At 46.8% G+C, this 19,547-nt stretch overlaps 1 protein-coding gene across 1 annotated transcript; it reads left to right on the forward strand.

The window, feature by feature from the left end:
- Window positions 1–6,215: 6,215 nt before the first annotated feature.
- On the forward strand, window positions 6,216–10,841 carry LOC129856011 (D(1) dopamine receptor-like). Its single transcript, XM_055924140.1, has 3 exons — window positions 6,216–6,878; window positions 7,573–8,392; window positions 8,836–10,841. The coding sequence occupies exons 1-3, from the start codon at window positions 6,621–6,623 to the stop codon at window positions 9,477–9,479; spliced, it is 1,722 nt and encodes a 573-aa protein (XP_055780115.1). The 5' UTR covers window positions 6,216–6,620; the 3' UTR covers window positions 9,480–10,841.
- The last annotated feature ends 8,706 nt before the right edge of the window (window positions 10,842–19,547 follow it).

The following is a 19,547-nucleotide window of genomic DNA, read 5'->3' on the forward strand; positions in this document are numbered from 1 at the left end:
CAACATGTTGATACTTCCTCTGTAGCTGGAGTCTCTGGTCCAGAGTCAACATGTTGATACTTCCTCTGTAGCTGGAGTCTCTGGTCCAGAGTCAACATGTTGATACTTCCTCTGTAGCTGGAGTCTCTGGTCCAGAGTCAACATGTTGATACTTCCTCTGTAGCTGGAGTCTCTGGTCCAGAGTCAACATGTTGACACTTCCTCTGTAGCTGGAGTCTCTGGTCCAGAGTCAACATGTTGATACTTCCTCTGTAGCTGGAGTCTCTTGTCCAGAGTCAACATGTTGATACTTCCTCTGTAGCTGGAGTCTCTGGTCCAGAGTCAACATGTTGACACTTCCTCTGTAGCTGGAGTCTCTGGTCCAGAGTCAACATGTTGACACTTCCTCTGTAGCTGGAGTCTCTGGTCCAGAGTCAACATGTTGATACTTCCTCTGTAGCTGGAGTCTCTGGTCCAGAGTCAACATGTTGATACTTCCTCTGTAGCTGGAGTCTCTGGTCCAGAGTCAACATGTTGATACTTCCTCTGTAGCTGGAGTCTCTGGTCCAGAGTCAACATGTTGACACTTCCTCTGTAGCTGGAGTCTCTGGTCCAGAGTCAACATGTTGATACTTCCTCTGTAGCTGGAGTCTCTGGTCCAGAGTCAACATGTTGATACTTCCTCTGTAGCTGGAGTCTCTGGTCCAGAGTCAACATGTTGATACTTCCTCTGTAGCTGGAGTCTCTGGTCCAGAGTCAACATGTTGATACTTCCTCTGTAGCTGGAGTCTCTGGTCCAGAGTCAACATGTTGACACTTCCTCTGTAGCTGGAGTCTCTGGTCCAGAGTCAACATGTTGATACTTCCTCTGTAGCTGGAGTCTCTGGTCCAGAGTCAACATGTTGACACTTCCTCTGTAGCTGGAGTCTCTGGTCCAGAGTCAACATGTTGACACTTCCTCTGTAGCTGGAGTCTCTGGTCCAGAGTCAACATGTTGATACTTCCTCTGTAGCTGGAGTCTCTGGTCCAGAGTCAACATGTTGACACTTCCTCTGTAGCTGGAGTCTCTGGTCCAGAGTCAACATGTTGACACTTCCTCTGTAGCTGGAGTCTCTGGTCCAGAGTCAACATGTTGACACTTCCTCTGTAGCTGGAGTCTCTGGTCCAGAGTCAACATGTTGATACTTCCTCTGTAGCTGGAGTCTCTGGTCCAGAGTCAACATGTTGATACCTGAACTGTCACATGACCGGAACTGTCACATGACCGGAACTGTCACATGAACGGAACTGTCACAATATGAACCTGGGTATTATTAGAATAAAAGCTTAGAGTTAATCAGATTCTCCAGTCCCACGTCACGTCATCCTGCTACTCTGTCCTGGATTCCCCTCCAGACCTGGTTACCCTGTCTCAACCCCTCTCACTCCAGCCTCAGTACCTGCACCTGCTTACCCTGTCCCAACCCCTCTCGCTCCAGCCTCAGCCTCTAGACCTGCGTACCCTGTCCCAACCCCTCTCACTCCAGCCTCAGCCTCTAGACCTGCGTACCCTGTCCCAACCCCTCTCACTCCAGCCTCCTCACCTGGTTACCCTGTCTCAACCCCTCTCACTCCAGCCTCAGCCTCTAGACCTGCGTACCCTGTCCCAACCCCTCTCACTCCAGCCTCCTCACCTGGTTACCCTGTCTCAACCCCTCTCGCTCCAGCCTCAGCCTCTGGACCTGCACTCAGCGTAACAGGTTGGGCCCCTTGTTCTATCCAAGGACTGGGGTTGTCTCCTTAGACACAGACAGACAGACAGACAGACAGACAGACAGACAGACAGACAGACAGTCTGTCTGAGAGAGAGAGAGAGAGAGAGAGAGAGAGAGAGAGAGAGAGAGAGAGAGAGAGAGAGAGAGAGAGAGAGAGAGAGAGAGAGAGAGAGAGAGAGAGAGAGAGAGAGAGAGAGAGAAGGGGGCGGGTCATATGACTCCTAGAAAGATTGAATTAGGAATTGGGGCATGTTAATACTGAAGGCCTATATTTAGAAGCAGATGCTTGAAATATTGATGTTCTATCTAGTGACTGAAGTAGTTCATGTTGATTCATTAACTGTTGATTAAATCATTGTTTTCTACCTGGTGACACATCTTTTTAGTTTTTTTACAGCTTTTCCGCTACATACATTTCACATACACAAGTGACATACATGTTACTTTTATATATAGCGAATCACATAACAATAATACATGACTGAACATAAACTCTTTAATCCCGCCCCTCAGCCACTCTCAGCCCATCCCACCTATCACCACAGACCTCAGCCCATCCCACCTATCACCACAGACCTCAGCCCATCCCACCTATCACCACAGACCTCAGCCCATCCCACCTATCACCACAGACCTCAGCCCATCCCACCTATCACCACAGACCTCAGCCCATCCCACCTATCACCACAGACCTCAGCCCATCCCACCTATCACCATAGACCTCAGCCCATCCCACCTATCACCACAGACCTCAGCCCATCCCACCTATCACCATAGACCTCAGCCCATCCCACCTATCACCATAGACCTCAGCCCATCTCACCTATCACCATAGACCTCAGCCCATCCCACCTATCACCACAGACCTCAGCCCATCCCACCTATCACCATAGACCTCAGCCCATCCCACCTATCACCATAGACCTCGTTTGGTTTCCATATATTTTTCAAATTGTTCTTTGATGTTTTAAAGGAATTTGTTTACCTTTCTAATTGTATAGTGTCCACATATTATGAGCTAAAGATGAAAACCTTTCCAACGAGTATGTCACGCTCCTCTTCCTGGAAATGACTGAAGCGCAGCGTGGTACGTGTTCATGATATTTTATTAAATCAGAACAAAAAATTACAAAGAGAAAAACGAACAGTTCTGTAAAATAACTAAATTATACAGAAAACAACTACCCACAAAACACAGGTGGGAAAAAAGGCTGCCTAAGTGTGATTCCCAATCGGAGAAAAAGATAGACAGCTGTCCCTGATTCAGAACCACACCCGCCCAAACACAAAGAAATAGAAAACATAGAAATAAAGAAACTAGAATGCCCACCCTAGTCACACCCTGGGCGTGACAGAGTATTATTATATTATTGATTGATTGTCTGTCCAGATCGCCCAACACTGCTATTTGTAAGGTTAATTTGAAGTGAATGTTGTGATTTTTTAACCATTCCTGAACCTGTGACCAGAAACAAGCTACATAGGGGCAATACCAGAATAAATTATTCAGTGATTCTGTCTCTTCTCATCAAAATCTACAGAGCTGAGATTGTTGTCTGCCCCATATATATATATTGATGTTCTTGTTGGATATAATTTGAATAGTTAGCATTAGAATGGCCATAAGAAATAGATACAGAGATAATGGACAGCCTAGTTCTAGTTGTCTTAAAAGCTCACTACTTTCTGAGAAGTAACCATTATATACTATTTTACACCTGGGGCTTTTCTCCCCCTCTCTCATTCTTTCTCTCTCTGCCCCTTCCACTCTATCTTTCCCCGTTCCCCTCCTCTTTCTCTCTCTCCCCCCTCTCTCTCTCGCTATCCCCCCGCTCTCCCCCCTTCTCCCCACTCTCCCTTCTCTCTCTCTATCCCCCACTCTCTCTCTTTCTCTCCCCCCTCCTCTCTCTTTCTCTCTCTCCCCCCTCCTCTCTCTCATTCTCCCCCCTCCTCACTATCTCACCCCTCCTCTATTTCTCTCTCTCTCTTTCTCTCTCTCTCTCTCTCGAACACTCTCTCAAACATTGTCTCTCTCAAACACTTTCTGCAACACACTCTCTCTCTCTAACTTGATACAGATTAAATCAGTGTTCCAAAATCCTAATCCGGTATAATCCAGCCAACAGGCCTTTGATCGACTGATAGCTGACATGTTTAGGTAAGATTTGGGCCATTTTTAGATCACTGCTTGGAATTCATGTCATAATTTGTATTTAGTTTTTCATCAATGCCGTCTTTTCAGGGACTTTACTGAAAGTAAAACAGCCAAAATGAGTTATTTGAATATGTCTTAAAACCATTGTACTGCACCTGTCTGTACTAATTTCTGTAATGAACACAACATATTTGACAGATAATGACGTTTAATAATAAAACAAAATATGATTATTAAAATCTTGTGATAAAGACTGGTTGTCACACACAGGACAGTCACTCCAATCAAATCATCAGATGGATAAATATATAACAACCCCATAGAGGGGGAAAGACATTATGTAATCTTTCTAGGAGTCATATGACCCGCCCCCTTTTCTCTCTACTTCCCCTCTCTCTCTCTCTCTCTCTCTCTCTCTCTCTCTCTCTCTCTCTCTCTCTCTCTCTCTCTCTGTCTCTCTAGCGCTCTCTCTCTCTCTCTCTAGCGCTCTCTCTCTCTCCCTCTCTGTCTCTCTAGTGCTCTCTCTCTCTCTGTCTCTCTAGCGCTCTTTCACTCCCTCCCCCTCTCCCTCCCCCTCTCCCTCCCTCCCCTCCTCTCTCTCGGGGATCGGGACAGATGGGGCGAACAGGAGGGGTGGGAGTACTTTAATTCTGCTAACATGTGACTGTGAACTGGCACAGCTTTAAAGGCTTACGTGAGGGAAACGGCCAGTCTGCGTTGGTCTCTTCAACGCTCCAGCTCCTCTGTTACCGCGGTGAGAAACCAACAGAAAATATGTCTCGGACTGACTGACTCTGAGATGAATTTCGAAGCGCATTAAAACATCTGGCTGTGGCCATAGTTCTATAGACCAACTGACTAGTTCAGTGAGTTGGATACTCTTTACACTCTGATCAGAAATATAAACGCAACATGTAACAAATTCAATGATTTTACTGAGTAACAGATGATAGAAGGAAATCAGTCAATTGAAATATATTTATTGGGCTCTAATCTATGGATTTCACATGACTGGACAGGGGTGCAGCCATGAGTGGGCTTTGGAGGGCATAGGCCCACCTACTTAGCAGCCAGGCCCACCCCCAGGCCCACCCACAATCCCGCAGGTTAAAACGACAGATGTCACGGTCCTGGGCTGGCGTGGTTAAACGTGGTCTTAGGTTGTGAGGCCGGTTGGACGTACTGCCAAATTTTCTAAAACAACATTGGAAGTGGCTTATGGTAGAAAAATTAACATTAAATTCTCTGCCAACAGCTAGCTCTGGTGAACATTCCTGCAGTCAGCATGCCAATACCACGTTCCATTAAAACGTGAGACATCTGTGGCGTTGTGTTGTGAGACAAAACGGAACAATTTAGAGTGGCTTTCTATTGTCCCCAGCACAAGGTGCACCTGTGTAACGATCATTGCTGTTTAATCAGCTTCTTGATATGCCACACCTATCAGGTGGGTGGATTATCTCGGCAAATGAGAAATGTTCACCAACAGGGATGTAATTCAAATTTGTGCATACAATTTAAGAAAAATATGCTTTTTTTTTTCTGCATATGGAAAATGTCTGTGATTTAAAAAAAATAAAAAATAATAATCAGCTCATTTAACATGTTTTGATATAGTTGTTCTGAGTGGTGGTTTCAGTAACAATGGATTCAGCACCATGGACAGCACCACTTCTCTATGCAGCAGACAGTAGAGAGAAAACCACGTCGGATCAGGCTACGATTTCTTTCTGCAGAATAAAATCATGCACTCTGGACTGTGGTTTAAGGCCGATGGGAAATTACAATAATCCTAATCTTTGAATTTAGAAATAGATAGTGCAGCCTGCTGTCAATCTCTAAATGATGAACAAATGGACTTATTGGATGGTTTGGCCACCACATTTAGAAATGTACATTTAAATGTAAATTAGGTTTATATGCTATTAATACGTTCTTATGGATATTTAAAATGCAAATTACAAAATTAAAGAAGAGATGCATAGAACACTATTTGCCTCTGTACAGACCTTGGGAAACCTTGCATGCCTGAGGCAACCTTTTTCTCTCTCCTGTCTGTCTGTCTGTCTGTCTGTCTGTCTGTCTGTCTGTCTGTCAGTCTGTCAGTCTGTCTGTCTCTCTGTGCTCATGCGTTCTGTTGGTTCTGTAAAAGCGATTATCACCAGCTGTTGGTGCACGTGGTTTCTAAAAGCAAAACACCGAAGAGAGCGCAGAGAGAGAGAGAGAGAGAGAGAGAGAGAGAACAGCGAGAGCGTAGAGAGAGAGAGAGAGAGAGAGAGAGAGAAAACAGCGAAAGCGTAGAGAGAGAGAGAGAGAGAGAGAGAGAATCACATATAGTTTCTCATTGAGCTCGAGGAAGAAACACAGCTCAGCCGCACATCGCGGTTTGAGTGACACGGATACAGGTTTACAGCACAGACGGAGTGAGAGGTTGGAAAAGAGAGGGATAGACAGGGAGAGAGACAGAGACAGAGGGATAGACAGGGAGAGAGACAGAGGGATAGACAGGGAGAGAGACAGAGGGATAGACAGGGAGAGAGAGAGATATAATGGAAAGAGTGAGGAAATAAATATTGGATTAATAAAAAAAATACACCAACGGAGGACTTTTTTTCCCTCTCTCACGTGAATGGGAATACAGCGGGATATGATATGGAGTCTCGTGAGCTGTTTTCCAGTGTGTTTGATTGACAGACTTTTAGCACCGCTGAACACCTGACGGTGGAAGGGACATGCATAACGCCAGCCACCGCCTGGCAGAGAACGAGAGCGAGCCTCATCTGCCCGACCCACACACGGATTTACCCGCCACTCGTGCACTCATCGGCTGCGTCCTCGCACTGCTCATCCTCTGGACGTTACTGGGCAACTTCACGGTGTGCGCGGCGGTTCTCCGTTACCGGCACCTGCGCGCCAAAGTCACCAACATCTTCATCGTGTCTCTGGCGCTGTCGGACCTCCTCGTGGCGCTGCTCGTGATGCCGTGGAAGGTAACGTCTATAATTGATTTATAATATTTCATTGATTGAAAATGGATTGATAACAGATATGAAAACAGATTTCAGTGTCTTAAAATTGTCATTGACTCATTTCATTCTGTCATTTGTTTTGTCAGTTCTATTATTGTGGATTGACACTAAAAATAAACGTTCTCTCTTTCTCTCTCTTACTCTTACTCTCTCTCTCTCTCTCTCTTACTCTCTCTCTCTCTTACTCTCTCTCTCTCTCTCTCTCTCTCTACGCTCTCTCTGTCTCTCGCTGTTCTCTCTCTCTTTCTCTCTCTCTTACTCTCTCTCTCTCTTACTCTCTCTCTCTCTCTCTCTCTCTCTCTCTCTCTCTCTACGCTCTCTCTGTCTCTCGCTGTTCTCTCTCTCTTACTCTTACTCTCTCTCTCTCTCTCTCTTACTCTCTCTCTCTCTTACTCTCTCTTTCTTACTCTTACTCTCTCTCTCTCTTACTCTCTCTCTCTCTCTCTCTCTCTCTCTCTCTCTCTCTCTCTCTACGCTCTCTCTGTCTCTCGCTGTTCTCTCTCTCCTTCTCTCTCTCTTACTCTCTCTCTTACTCTCTCTCTCTCTCTCTTACTCTCTCTCTTACTCTCTCTCTCTCTCTCTCTCTCTCTCTCTCTGTCTCTCTCTGTCTCTGTCTCTCTCTCTCTCTCTCTCTGTCTCTCTCTCTCTCTCCAAGGCGGCAGCAGAGGTGGCGGGGTTCTGGCCCTTTGGTGCGTTCTGTGACACCTGGGTGGCGAGTGACATCATGTGTTCCACGGCGTCCATCTTGAATCTGTGCATGATCAGTGTGGACCGCTACTGGGCGATATCCAGCCCGTTCCGTTACGAGCGGAGAATGAACCGCCGCGTGGCCTTCGTCATGGTCGGCGTGACCTGGACGGTCTCCGTGGTGATATCATTTGTGCCCGTTCAACTCCACTGGCACCGGGCTGCGATTACCGGAAATAGCGGAAGCGGTGACGAATTTACCCGGGACGTTACCGGATTTAACGTCAGCGGGGTATATCAACTCCACAGGGCGGCGGAGGCGAACGGCTGGGACTGTGACTCAAGTCTGAGTCGGACCTACGCCATCTCCTCCTCGTTGATCAGTTTCTACATCCCCGTGGCGATCATGGTGGTCACCTACACACGTATCTACCGGATCGCCCAGGTCCAGATACGCAGGATATCCTCTCTGGAGCGAGCCGCAGAACACGCGCAGAACTGCCGCTCGGACGCGCACGTGGATGTGGATGCAGATGGGCACGTGCACGCTTTCCACCGCCGTCATCATCCTCCTCTTCGTTCTAAACACCGCTGCTCCATCTTTCTCCAAACTACCAATTCCCCAAAACGTCATCATCACCCTGATCTTCCTCCCCCACACCGGTCCCTGAGGTACTCCATTAGGAAGGAAACCAAGGTTCTGAAGACTCTGTCTGTCATCATGGGGGTGTTCGTATTCTGCTGGTCCCCCTTCTTCATCCTCAACTGTGCCATGCCCTTTTGCCCAGGTAGACTACTATGACCTTTCACCTCAAACACATCAATGTATTATCAATTGTCACGTTGAAAGAATGTTCAGGTCGGCAACATAATTCCCTTCAATAGCTGTTATTGGTTAGAGTTAGATAGACTAACTAGGTCATATGATAGGTTAGTTAGATAGACTAACTAGGTCATATGATAGGTTAGTTAGATAGACTAACTAGTTGTTATTGATGACGTGTTTCGGAGCCCGTTGTTCCGAGCACAACAACCTTCCTGAACCTTCTTTTAACACTTCAGTTAAAATAAGTTTACATTTCAGTTTTACATTCCTGTCCAGACAATATTTCAACTCTTGGTTAATTAAAGCGCCATAACAATACAACTATTTATGAAATATCCCTGATCTGAGAGCAGCCAGAAACGCGATCCCTGTCTAACTCTCATGCCCATGTTCCCCCACACACAGGTCCAGGTACAGCCTCCAGAACTGTGTCAGACCCCTCCTCCCAATCCTCCCACCTGTACTGTGTCAGTGAAACCACCTTCGACGTCTTCGTTTGGTTCGGTTGGAGCAACTCTTCCTTAAACCCCGTTATCTACGCCTTCAACACTGAGTTCCGCGAGGCGTTCCTCCGCTTGCTGGGTTGCCGTGGAGACAACGGGTGCTTCGGCGGCTGGACGACGAGCGTCACGCGCGCGGAGAGCTTTGTCTTGGCGAGCAACGAGGCCGCCGGCGCCGTGACGGAGAAGAAGAACTCGCTCCACACAATGGAGATGGGCGTGGCTTACGATACCAGCTGTGGCGCCGGTAGAGGTAGCGTCACATCTGGTGTAATCCGCGACCCGGTTAGGGGGAGGGTGCTACCGGCACCGTTAACGGACCGTAGAGGAGCTGTAGAGGAGCCGGTGTGTGACTGTGAGGTGGATCCGGTTAGAGGAAGAGGGGACAGCGGGGCAGGTCTCTCTCGGACGCCACCGTCAACGTTAACGAACTGTAGAGGGACGATAACGCAATCAGAGGCGGTGTGCGACTGTCCCATGGAGGATTGTAAAATAGACGTAATGGACAGGGGACAACGGACTCAGATGATTCCCTCACAAACTTTCTAATGAACTTTCAAACTGTGCCAAACTGACCGTACCGTTGATGTCTGTAGTGGTTTCATTTTAAATGAATCCACTACTAGTATTGTCTCAGCTGTTAATGGATTACATATATCCAGGAAATAGCTATAACCGGTTTATCCAAAACATTCATTGGCCAATTTGATGAAAAAGCATTGAGGATTGATTGAAACAGGGACATTTTCCACCAATGCTCTAGACTAAGGTTTCTCCAGCAGTAGTTCCTGAACCCCCAAAAGCTCTGTAATATATTGCTGATCTGACCTGTTTTTATGGAAGTGGTCCCTCAAGGAGAAAAGGATAGTAATGGTAATGATAGTAATGGTAATGATAGTAATGGTAATGATAGTAATGGTAATGATAGTAATGGTAATGATGGTAATGGTAATGATGGTAAGGATAGTAATGATAGTAATGGTAATGATGGTAATGTTAGTAATGGTAAACAACCACATTGAAAAACACTGTTCTATGCTGCCATTGCATTAGGTCAACATTATTAGGTCAACATTATTAGGTCAACATTATTAGGTCAACATCATTAGGTCAACATCATTTGGTCAACATTATTAGGTCAACATTATTAGGTCAACATTATTAGGTCAACATTATTAGGTCAACATTATTAGGTCAACATCATTAGGTCAACATTATTAGGTCAACATCATTAGGTCAACATCATTTGGTCAATATGAACTTCTGATTGGTGTAGGTCAATATCATTAGGTCAATATCAACTCCTGATTGGTCTAAGTCTGCGAAGGGGATAGAATGTTAGAAGAGTAGAATAGATCTTCCCTGAGCTGATCTAGATTTCTATTTCTACTGCCGTCTCTCAACCGTCATTACCATCATATCTGTTCTGGACCCGGGGGCTTTGTTTGTTGGGGAAGTGTGACACCGGCTGCGTCTGAAATGGCACCCTCTTCCCTATGTAGTGCACTACTTTTGACCAGAGCCTATAGGACTGTAGGGCACTACTTTTGACCAGAGCCTATAGGGCTGTAGTGCACTACTTTTGTCCAGGATCCAATGGCACCCTATTCCCTATATATTGCACTACTTTTGACCAGGGTCCTTTGGGACACAGCCTCTGTATTTCTCAGATTATCAGGGATTATCTCTCCAGGCCCTGGGGATCTTGTGTGATGTCATGTCACAGTGACGATGATGAAAAGTCCATCCTGGGTATTTCTAAGCATCTATTATACAGTAACAAAGTCTCACATCCAGAGCTCCCTCTCTCTTTCTCTCTACATCTCTTTCTCTCCCTGTCTTCCCCGCTCTCTCTCCACACCTCTCCCTTCTCTCCATCTCTCTCTCACTTATTTTCCTCTCCCTCCCTCCCTCCCTCCCTCCCTCCCTCCCTCCCTCCCTCCCTCCCTCCCTCCCTCCCTCCCTCCCTCCCTCCCTCCCTCGCCTCATCTCTACTCCACTCCTCTTAAACACGTCCTCTCTACTCTTCGCTCTCCCTCTCCCATTATCCCTCTCTCATGCGAGCAAGAAATCATTCATTTGTTAATCACATCCTATCCCTGATTAGGGTTAGTGCGACCTGCCTCATGCATGGTTGGCACAGAAGGACAAACGGAATCTTCATGAATGACTGGCTTGAATTGTGAGTTTGACCACACAATTTATTTTCATAATGAGCCAAAAGGTATTGCTTTAAACCCAAAAGTTGCAAAGGAAACGTGATCTATTTAATAAACACAGGAACAGCTGCATCTAGTTGTTATAACCTCGTACGTTCACACTGCAGTACATATGCAGGCTACTTCAATTACTAATTTCTCAGAACGGGGAAAAAGACATCACCAGATTCACAGGGAATACATGACATAGTATGAAGATGCAATACTCCAAGCCGCAGCTTCATGCTACTTGTCCAACATTGAGAACTAATGCTTGTATACTGGTTGTTGAGTTGGATTGGCATGGGTATGAGGGGTCCGTGGGTGACTTTTGGATTGTCTTACTCATTGATAGGAAGACGTTTGGTCCAAATCAGATGTTGGGTACAATATTTACTGAATATTATCTGAATCCTATTATTTAAAATGACCAATTTTGATCCAATCAATTCAATTCATTTTCTCAAATAGTATTTGAACCCAGGATGCATATTGTAACCCGTGAGGTTGGTTGGCTTTGCGTGCCGGTTTCCTGAATCAAATCTCTCCGATCCATAACCTAACATGCAGAATGTGTGTATGTGCTTGCCTCTGACTAAAAGCTAAGCCCAGAGAAAGAGAGTGTCTGTGTGTCTGTGTTTAAAGTGAAAGAGAGAGAGAGGGGGAGGAAGAGTGAGAGAGAGAGAGAGAGAGAGAGAGAGAGAGAGAATGAGCGAGCGAGAGAGAGAGAGAGAGGGAGAGAAATGGAGAGCAATGGAGAGAGAGAGAAATGGAGAGACAAAGACAGACAGAGAGAGACATAGATGGTGTGTTAGTTGCGTAACCTCCCTCCTCTCTCTCCCTCCCTCCCACCTCTAGGTCGTAACCTCCCTCCTCTCTCTCCCTCCCTCCCACCTCTAGGTTCTCTCCCTGGACTGTTAACCTGTCATCATGTGTTTGCTCTCTGATTGGTGGAAAGCTGAGCAGCAGCAGTGTTTCTCCTCTTCTCTTCCTTTTGTTTATTTGTTGTTGTTGTTGTTGTTGTGAATGACTGAGTCTGTCTCCCGAATGGAACCCTATTCTATTCCCTATATAGTGCACTACTTTAGATCAGGACCCTATGGCACCCTATTCCCTATATAGTGCACTACTTTTGACCAGGACCCTATGGCACCCTATTCCCTAAATAGTGCACTACTTTTGACCAGGGTCATTTGGGACATACTGAGTCATACTGATGTAGGATCGTAATTTGATCACCATGTTGCAGGCGAACTTTCCTGCTATGCAGGATAATGTAAATGTGTAGTGAGTTTTAGGTTGAAAAGGCTTCTGAAGTTTACAATTTACACATTGAAATTTCAAACTTGATTTTTCCATTATGAAAAATGCATCAAACCTTAACAAAATGTCCATTAATTATAATCCACATAATAATCCACATTTCTTGTTGCTGCAGGATTATTTAGCAAACTGGCTCAAATTTAGATCCAACATCTGTATGAAACAAGGTCAATGCGATGTACTGTGAACAGGACAGGAAAGGTCTTTGGAGAGAGAGAGGGAGGGAGGGAGAGGGAGAGAGAGAGAGAGAGGGACAGGGGGAGAGGGAGAGAGGGAGAGAGGGAGAGGGATGTGGGAGAGAGGAATGGAAAGAGAAACAAAAACAGAGATAGAGGAGGGACAGGGAGACGATGACAGAAAGGGACACAAAGAGAGAGAGAGACAGAGAGTGAGAAAGAGAGACAAAGAGAGACAGAAAGAGCGAGAGAAAGTGCACATGGGAGTGTTGGACCTTCTAAGCCATGCTCCTGAACCACAACACACTGGTACATCCTGGCACTTCTGTTATGGATTCATTCAACACACCTCCAGGGTCTCAATAAAACACGCAGTAACACAACCAATGACTGTCCCCTTTCTTCTTCTTCCTGTTATTGTCTCATCTAGTTACAGTGTTCTAGAATGGTGTTCTAGAATGGTGTCCACGTCCAACATTCTGTAATAGAAGGCCAAGACCAAATGTCCCCTTTCTTCTTCTTCCTGTTGTTGTCTCATCTAGTTACAGTGTTCTAGAATGGTCTTCTAGAATGGTGTCCGCGTCCAACATTCTGTAATAGAAGGCCAAGACCAAATGTCCCCTTTCTTCTTCTTCCTGTTATTGTCTCATCTAGTTACAGTGTTCTAGAATGGTCTTCTAGAATGGTGTCCACGTCCAACATTCTGTAATAGAAGGCCAAGACCAAATGTCCCCTTTCTTCTTCTTCCTGTTATTGTCTCATCTAGTTACAGTGTTCTAGAATGGTCTTCTAGAATGGTGTCCGCGTCCAACATTCTGTAATAGAAGGCCAAGAACAAATGCTAAGGCCTACACACACATCTGACACAAATACAGTTAAAATACCAACATATTTATTTGAAGTAAATGTTTTATTGGTATATTATTTTTAAATTGTGTATTATTATAATATATATATATTTTACAAATGTTTAAATGTGTAAAGCTTTTGGCTGTATTCCGTGCCAAATCCGTAATGTGTCGACTGACCGTTCTACACATAATGTTCACTGGCAACAAGTTCACTGGCAACACTCAGGTTCACTGGATCCCCTCTGGGGCGCCAGAGCTTTGCTTTAGATAATGGATCAATGTTTATTGGTAGGCCTATTTGGTGGTCATTTTCTCGTGTTAAGCCTAATATTTCCCCAAGGAATATACGGTGTCGTAATGGCTGGTGGAAATAATGCATTTACTTGTTCAGTGATTAAAGTTGAAAATTCAAACATTGCAGATTGTAAACTAAATGTTCGATGCAACAGCTTCCTAATCAGCAACCAACTGATTTATTTTAGAGTCCACAACAGTCCTGTGTTGCCTAAGAGCTGATAGCAGCGTTACCTGCGCCGTCCTCGCACAGGTAACGCTAAAATGACATATCAAATAGCCTAACAACGAGGATGAATTTCAGCCACTGTTTATTGTTGAGCGGTTTTGTCTGCCGAATAGCCTACACAAATGAGCTGTAATATTCAAGGTAAATTCAATGAAACTCAAATTGAGGGACTTCCCTTGTGCTGGCTTGCCATTTGACAAATACAAATAATGTCGCTCTTTTGTCCATAATAATGTCATTGTAAGTAGCCTACCCGTATCTGCCAGCTGTTGGCTGGAGTGCACGAGCCTAAACCAGAGTGGGCGCATTCACAAAGCACATATAACGCTACATTCCTTTTGACAAAACCTTCATTAGAGTTGAATTTAACTTCACAAGTCATTTTTTTAATGTGTACTATGTCATGACGCACAGCCTTTTATCTACAACAAATCAATGTGATGGAAACCGAGCATTCCACCAATTCAGGCCTTCATACAGCTGTTTAAGGGTCGTTCCACCAATTCAGGCCTTCATACAGCTGTATAAGAGTCGTTCCACCAATTCAGGCCTTCATGCAGCTGTGTGAGGGTCGTTCCACCAATTCAGGCCTTCATGCAGCTGTATAAGAGTCGTTCCACCAATTCAGGCCTTCATACAGCTGTATAAGAGTCGTTCCACCAATTCAGGCCTTCATACAGCTGTTTAAGGGTCGTTCCACCAATTCAGGCCTTCATACAGCTGTATAAGAGTCGTTCCACCAATTCAGGCCTTCATGCAGCTGTGTACGGGTCGTTCCACCAATTTAGGCCTTCATACAGCTGTGTACGGGTCGTTCCACCAATTTAGGCCTTCATACAGCTGTGTACGGGTCGTTCCACCAATTTAGGCCTTCATACAGCTGTGTACGGGTCGTTCCACCAATTTAGGCCTTCATACAGCTGTGTACGGGTCGTTCCACCAATTTAGGCCTTCATACAGCTGTGTACGGGTCGTTCCACCAATTCAGGCCTTCATACAGCTGTGTACGGGTCGTTCCACCAATTTAGGCCTTCATACAGCTGTGTAAGGGTCGTTCCACCAATTCAGGCCTTCATACAGCTGTGTAAGGGTCGTTCCACCAATTCAGGCCTTCATACAGCTGTGTACGGGTCGTTCCACCAATTTAGGCCTTCATACAGCTGTGTACGGGTCGTTCCACCAATTTAGGCCTTCATACAGCTGTGTAAGAGTCGTTCCACCAATTCAGGCCTTCATACAGCTGTTTAAGGGCCGTTCCACCAATTCAGGCCTTCATACAGCTGTGTACGGGTCGTTCCACCAATTCAGGCCTTCATACAGCTGTGTACGGGTCGTTCCACCAATTCAGGCCTTCATACAGCTGTGTACGGGTCGTTCCACCAATTCAGGCCTTCATACAGCTGTGTACGGGTCGTTCCACCAACTCAGGCCATTTAAGAAGTGCAACATGGTAAAACAAAAAAACTCAGATTTCACCCATTGTCCACATTCTGTCACAGAGCACAAATAAATGTTCCATCTCAGGAGGTTAAATACAATAAATGACTATATTAAGTGCCTATTAAGTACCAAATCAAGTAACAGGGTGGACATCATTTTATGGCCTGTAGGCCTCATTGATCTGAGCTCATACAACTCGTTTTTGAGTAAAAAAAAAGCATAATGTCTGGATTATTTTGACTAAAACAAATACTCAGATGAAACATATTGTGCTATTTATCACAGACTACTTTGTGTCAAAGTTTAACAAGGACTCTCTCCTCCTCACCTCATCAAAGACATGATCAAGAGCCAAACGTAGAGTATATTGTTTGGTCATTGTGCCGCCACAGAATGAATTGTGAGTAGTGCTTCAAAAAAGCTTTTATATACCAGAGCTGCGAGAAAAGTTCTATATATTATTGAAACAATGCTGCGATTGTTTGTGAGAAAGCCAACAGGTGTGTGGTTCCCGTGGGCGAAAGATTCTATTGGGGAAAGGTTCCCGTGGGGGTTGCCATGGAAGCCAAGAAGGGGAGTGAGGTGAGTGTGTGTGTGTGTGTGCTCAAACACACTGTCACGTTCCTGACCTATTTATGTTAGTTGTTAATTGTGTTAGTTGGTCAGGACGTGAGGTTGGGTGGGCATTCTATGTTTTCTGTTTCTGTGTTGGTTTTGGGTTACCTGGTATGGCTCTTAATTAGAGGCAGGTGTTTGGCGTTCCTCTAATTAAGAGTCATATTTAGGTAGGCGTTGTCACAGTGTTCGTTGTGGGTGATTGTCTTCCGTGTCAGTATGTATGTTCGTACCACACTGGACTGTAGCGTTTGTTTGTTTCGTTTCGTTTCGATGTCGTCTGTTTCCTGTACGTAAGTTTATGTTTAGTTATGTAGGTTTATGTTCAGGTTTCGTCAACGTCGTTTTCTTATTTTGTAAGTTTTGAAAGTGTTTTGTTTTGTTTCGTGTTGCCATCAGTTTTGTCGTTAATAATAAAAGATGGCTTATTTCCCGCAAGCTGCGTTTTGGTCAGAAGATCCTTCTCTCCTCACCTCGTCCGAGGATGAGGAGAGCAACAGCCGTTACAGAATCACCCACCACGCTAAGACCAAGCGGCTAGGGAAAACTAAATGGAGTAAGGGACAGGAGAAGAAGGAGAGATGGACATGGGACGATGTTTTGGATGGAAAAGGTGTCTACACATGGGAGGAGATCCTAGCTGGTAGAGATCGCCTCCCATGGGAACAGCTGGAGGCATTGAGGAGAGCGGAGGCTACCGGAGAGAGGAACCGGAGCTATGAGGGAACGCGTCTGGCACGGAAGCCAAAAAAGCCCGTAAGTAATTCCCAAAAATTTCTTGGGGGGGGGCTAAGAGGTAGTGGGCCAAGGGCAGGTAGGAGACCTGCGCCCACTTCCCAGGCTTACCGTGGAGAGCGGGAGTACGGGCAGGCGCCGTGTTACGCAGTAGAGCGCACGGTGTCTCCTGTACGAGTGCATAGCCCAGTGCGGGTTATTCCATCTCCCCGCACTGGTAGGGCTAGATTGAGTATTGAGCCAGGTGTCATGAGGCCGGCTCAACGCGTCTGGTCTCCAGTGCGTCTCCTCGGGCCGGCATACATGGCACCTGCCTTACGCATGGTTTCCCTGGTTCGCCTACATACGCCGGTGCGGGTTATTCCACCTCCCCGCACTGGTCGGGCAACCGGGAGCATTCAACCAGGTAAGGTTGGGCAGGCTCAATGCTCAAGAGTGCCAGTACGTCTCCACGGTCCGGTATTTCCGGCACCACCTCCCCGCCCCAGCCTAGTACCTACAGTGTATACACTACGCACTAGGCTACCAGTGCGTCTCCAGAGCCCTGTACAAACTGTATCTTCTCCCCCTACTAATCCTGATGTGCTTGTCCTCAGCCCGGCGTCACCAGTGCCGGTACCACGCATCAGGGATAGAGTAGGCTTTGAGAATACAGTGTACCCTGTCCCTGCTCCCCGCACTAGTAGGAAGGTGCTTGTCATTAGCACGGTGCCTCCAGTTCCGGCACCACGCACCAGGTCTACAGTGCACCGTATCCGGCCAGAGCCATCCGTCTCCCCAGCGCCATCTGAGCCATCCGTCTCCCCAGCGCCATCTGAGCCATCCGTCTCCCCAGCGCCATCTGAGCCATCCGTCTCCCCAGCGCCATCTGAGCCATCCGTCTCCCCAGCGCCATCTGAGCCATCCGTCTCCCCAGCGCCGTCTGAGCCATCCGTCTGCCATGAGCCTGCAAAGCCGCCCGTCTGCCATGAGCCTGCAAAGCCGCCCGTCTGCCATGAGCCTACAGAGCCGTCAGCCAGACAGGAGCCGCTAGAGCCGTCAGCCAGACAGGAGCCGCTAGAGCCGTCAGCCAGACAGGATCTGCCAGAGCCGCCAACCAGACAGGATCTGCCAGAGCCGCCAACCAGACAGGATCTGCCAGAGCCGCCAACCAGACAGGATCTGCCAGAGCCGCCAGCGAGCCATGAGCAGCCAGAGCCGCCAGCGAGCCATGAGCAGCCAGAGCCGTCAGAGAGCCATGAGCAGCCAGAGCCGTCAGAGAGCCATGAGCAGCCAGAGCCGCCAGAGAGCCATGAGCAGCCAGAGCCGCCAGCGAGCCATGAGCAGCCAGAGCCGTCAGAGAGCCATGAGCAGCCAGAGCCGTCAGAGAGCCATGAGCAGCCAGAGCCGTCAGAGCGCCATGAGCAGCCAGAGCCGTCAGAGCGCCATGAGCGTCGAGAGCCGTCAGCCTGCCATGAGCGTCGAGAGCCGTCAGCCTGCCATGAGCGTCGAGAGCCGTCAGCCTGCCATGAGCGTCGAGAGCCGTCAGCCTGCCATGAGCGTCGAGAGCCGTCAGCCTGCCATGAGCGTCGAGAGCCGTCAGCCTGCCATGAGCGTCGAGAGCCGTCAGCCTGCCATGAGCGTCGAGAGCCGTCAGCCAGCCATGAGCGTCGAGATTCGTCAGTCAGCCATGAGCTGCCCTTCAGCCTGAAAAGGCTAGATACCCAGAACTGCCCATCAGTCCAGAGCTGTCTCTCTGTCCGGAGCTGCCTTTCAGTCCGGAGTTGCCCCTCTATCCTGATCTCCCTCTCTATCTTCATCTATCTCTATATTCTTATCTATCCCTCTGTCTTGTTTTATCTCTCTGTCCCGGTGTTGTCCTTATTAGGTATATTATTAAGAGGATTTTGTGGGGGAAAAAAGAGGGTGGACATTCTTGGAGGGAGGCAGCTAGGATGGATTATGGTGGGGTGGGAACCGCGCCCGGAGCCTGAGCCACCACCGTGGTTAGATGCCCACCCAGACCCTCCCCTAGACTTTGTGCTGGTGCGTCCGGAGTTCGCACCTTGTGGGGGGGGTACTGTCACGTTCCTGACCTATTTATGTTAGTTGTTAATTGTGTTAGTTGGTCAGGACGTGAGGTTGGGTGGGCATTCTATGTTTTCTGTTTCTGTGTTGGTTTTGGGTTACCTGGTATGGCTCTTAATTAGAGGCAGGTGTTTGGCGTTCCTCTAATTAAGAGTCATATTTAGGTAGGCGTTGTCACAGTGTTCGTTGTGGGTGATTGTCTTCCGTGTCAGTATGTATGTTCGTACCACACTGGACTGTAGCGTTTGTTTGTTTCGTTTCGTTTCGATGTCGTCTGTTTCCTGTACGTAAGTTTATGTTTAGTTATGTAGGTTTATGTTCAGGTTTCGTCAACGTCGTTTTCTTATTTTGTAAGTTTTGAAAGTGTTTTGTTTTGTTTCGTGTTGCCATCAGTTTTGTCGTTAATAATAAAAGATGGCTTATTTCCCGCAAGCTGCGTTTTGGTCAGAAGATCCTTCTCTCCTCACCTCGTCCGAGGATGAGGAGAGCAACAGCCGTTACACACACATGCATGTTGGGGTCTGTGTGTGGACAAAGTAATGGAACCTTATGACAATCAGATTAAATAAACTACATTTTTCAGAGAGAAAACTTGTAAATCGTTCCAATTCGACCGGAACACAACATGAGGGACAATTTAATACACGTTTCACAAAACATTATTTATTTGTGTAAAACAAATTCTAGCC

The sequence above is a fragment of the Salvelinus fontinalis genome, chromosome 5, assembly GCF_029448725.1.
Source record: "Salvelinus fontinalis isolate EN_2023a chromosome 5, ASM2944872v1, whole genome shotgun sequence".
NCBI lineage: Eukaryota > Metazoa > Chordata > Actinopteri > Salmoniformes > Salmonidae > Salvelinus > Salvelinus fontinalis.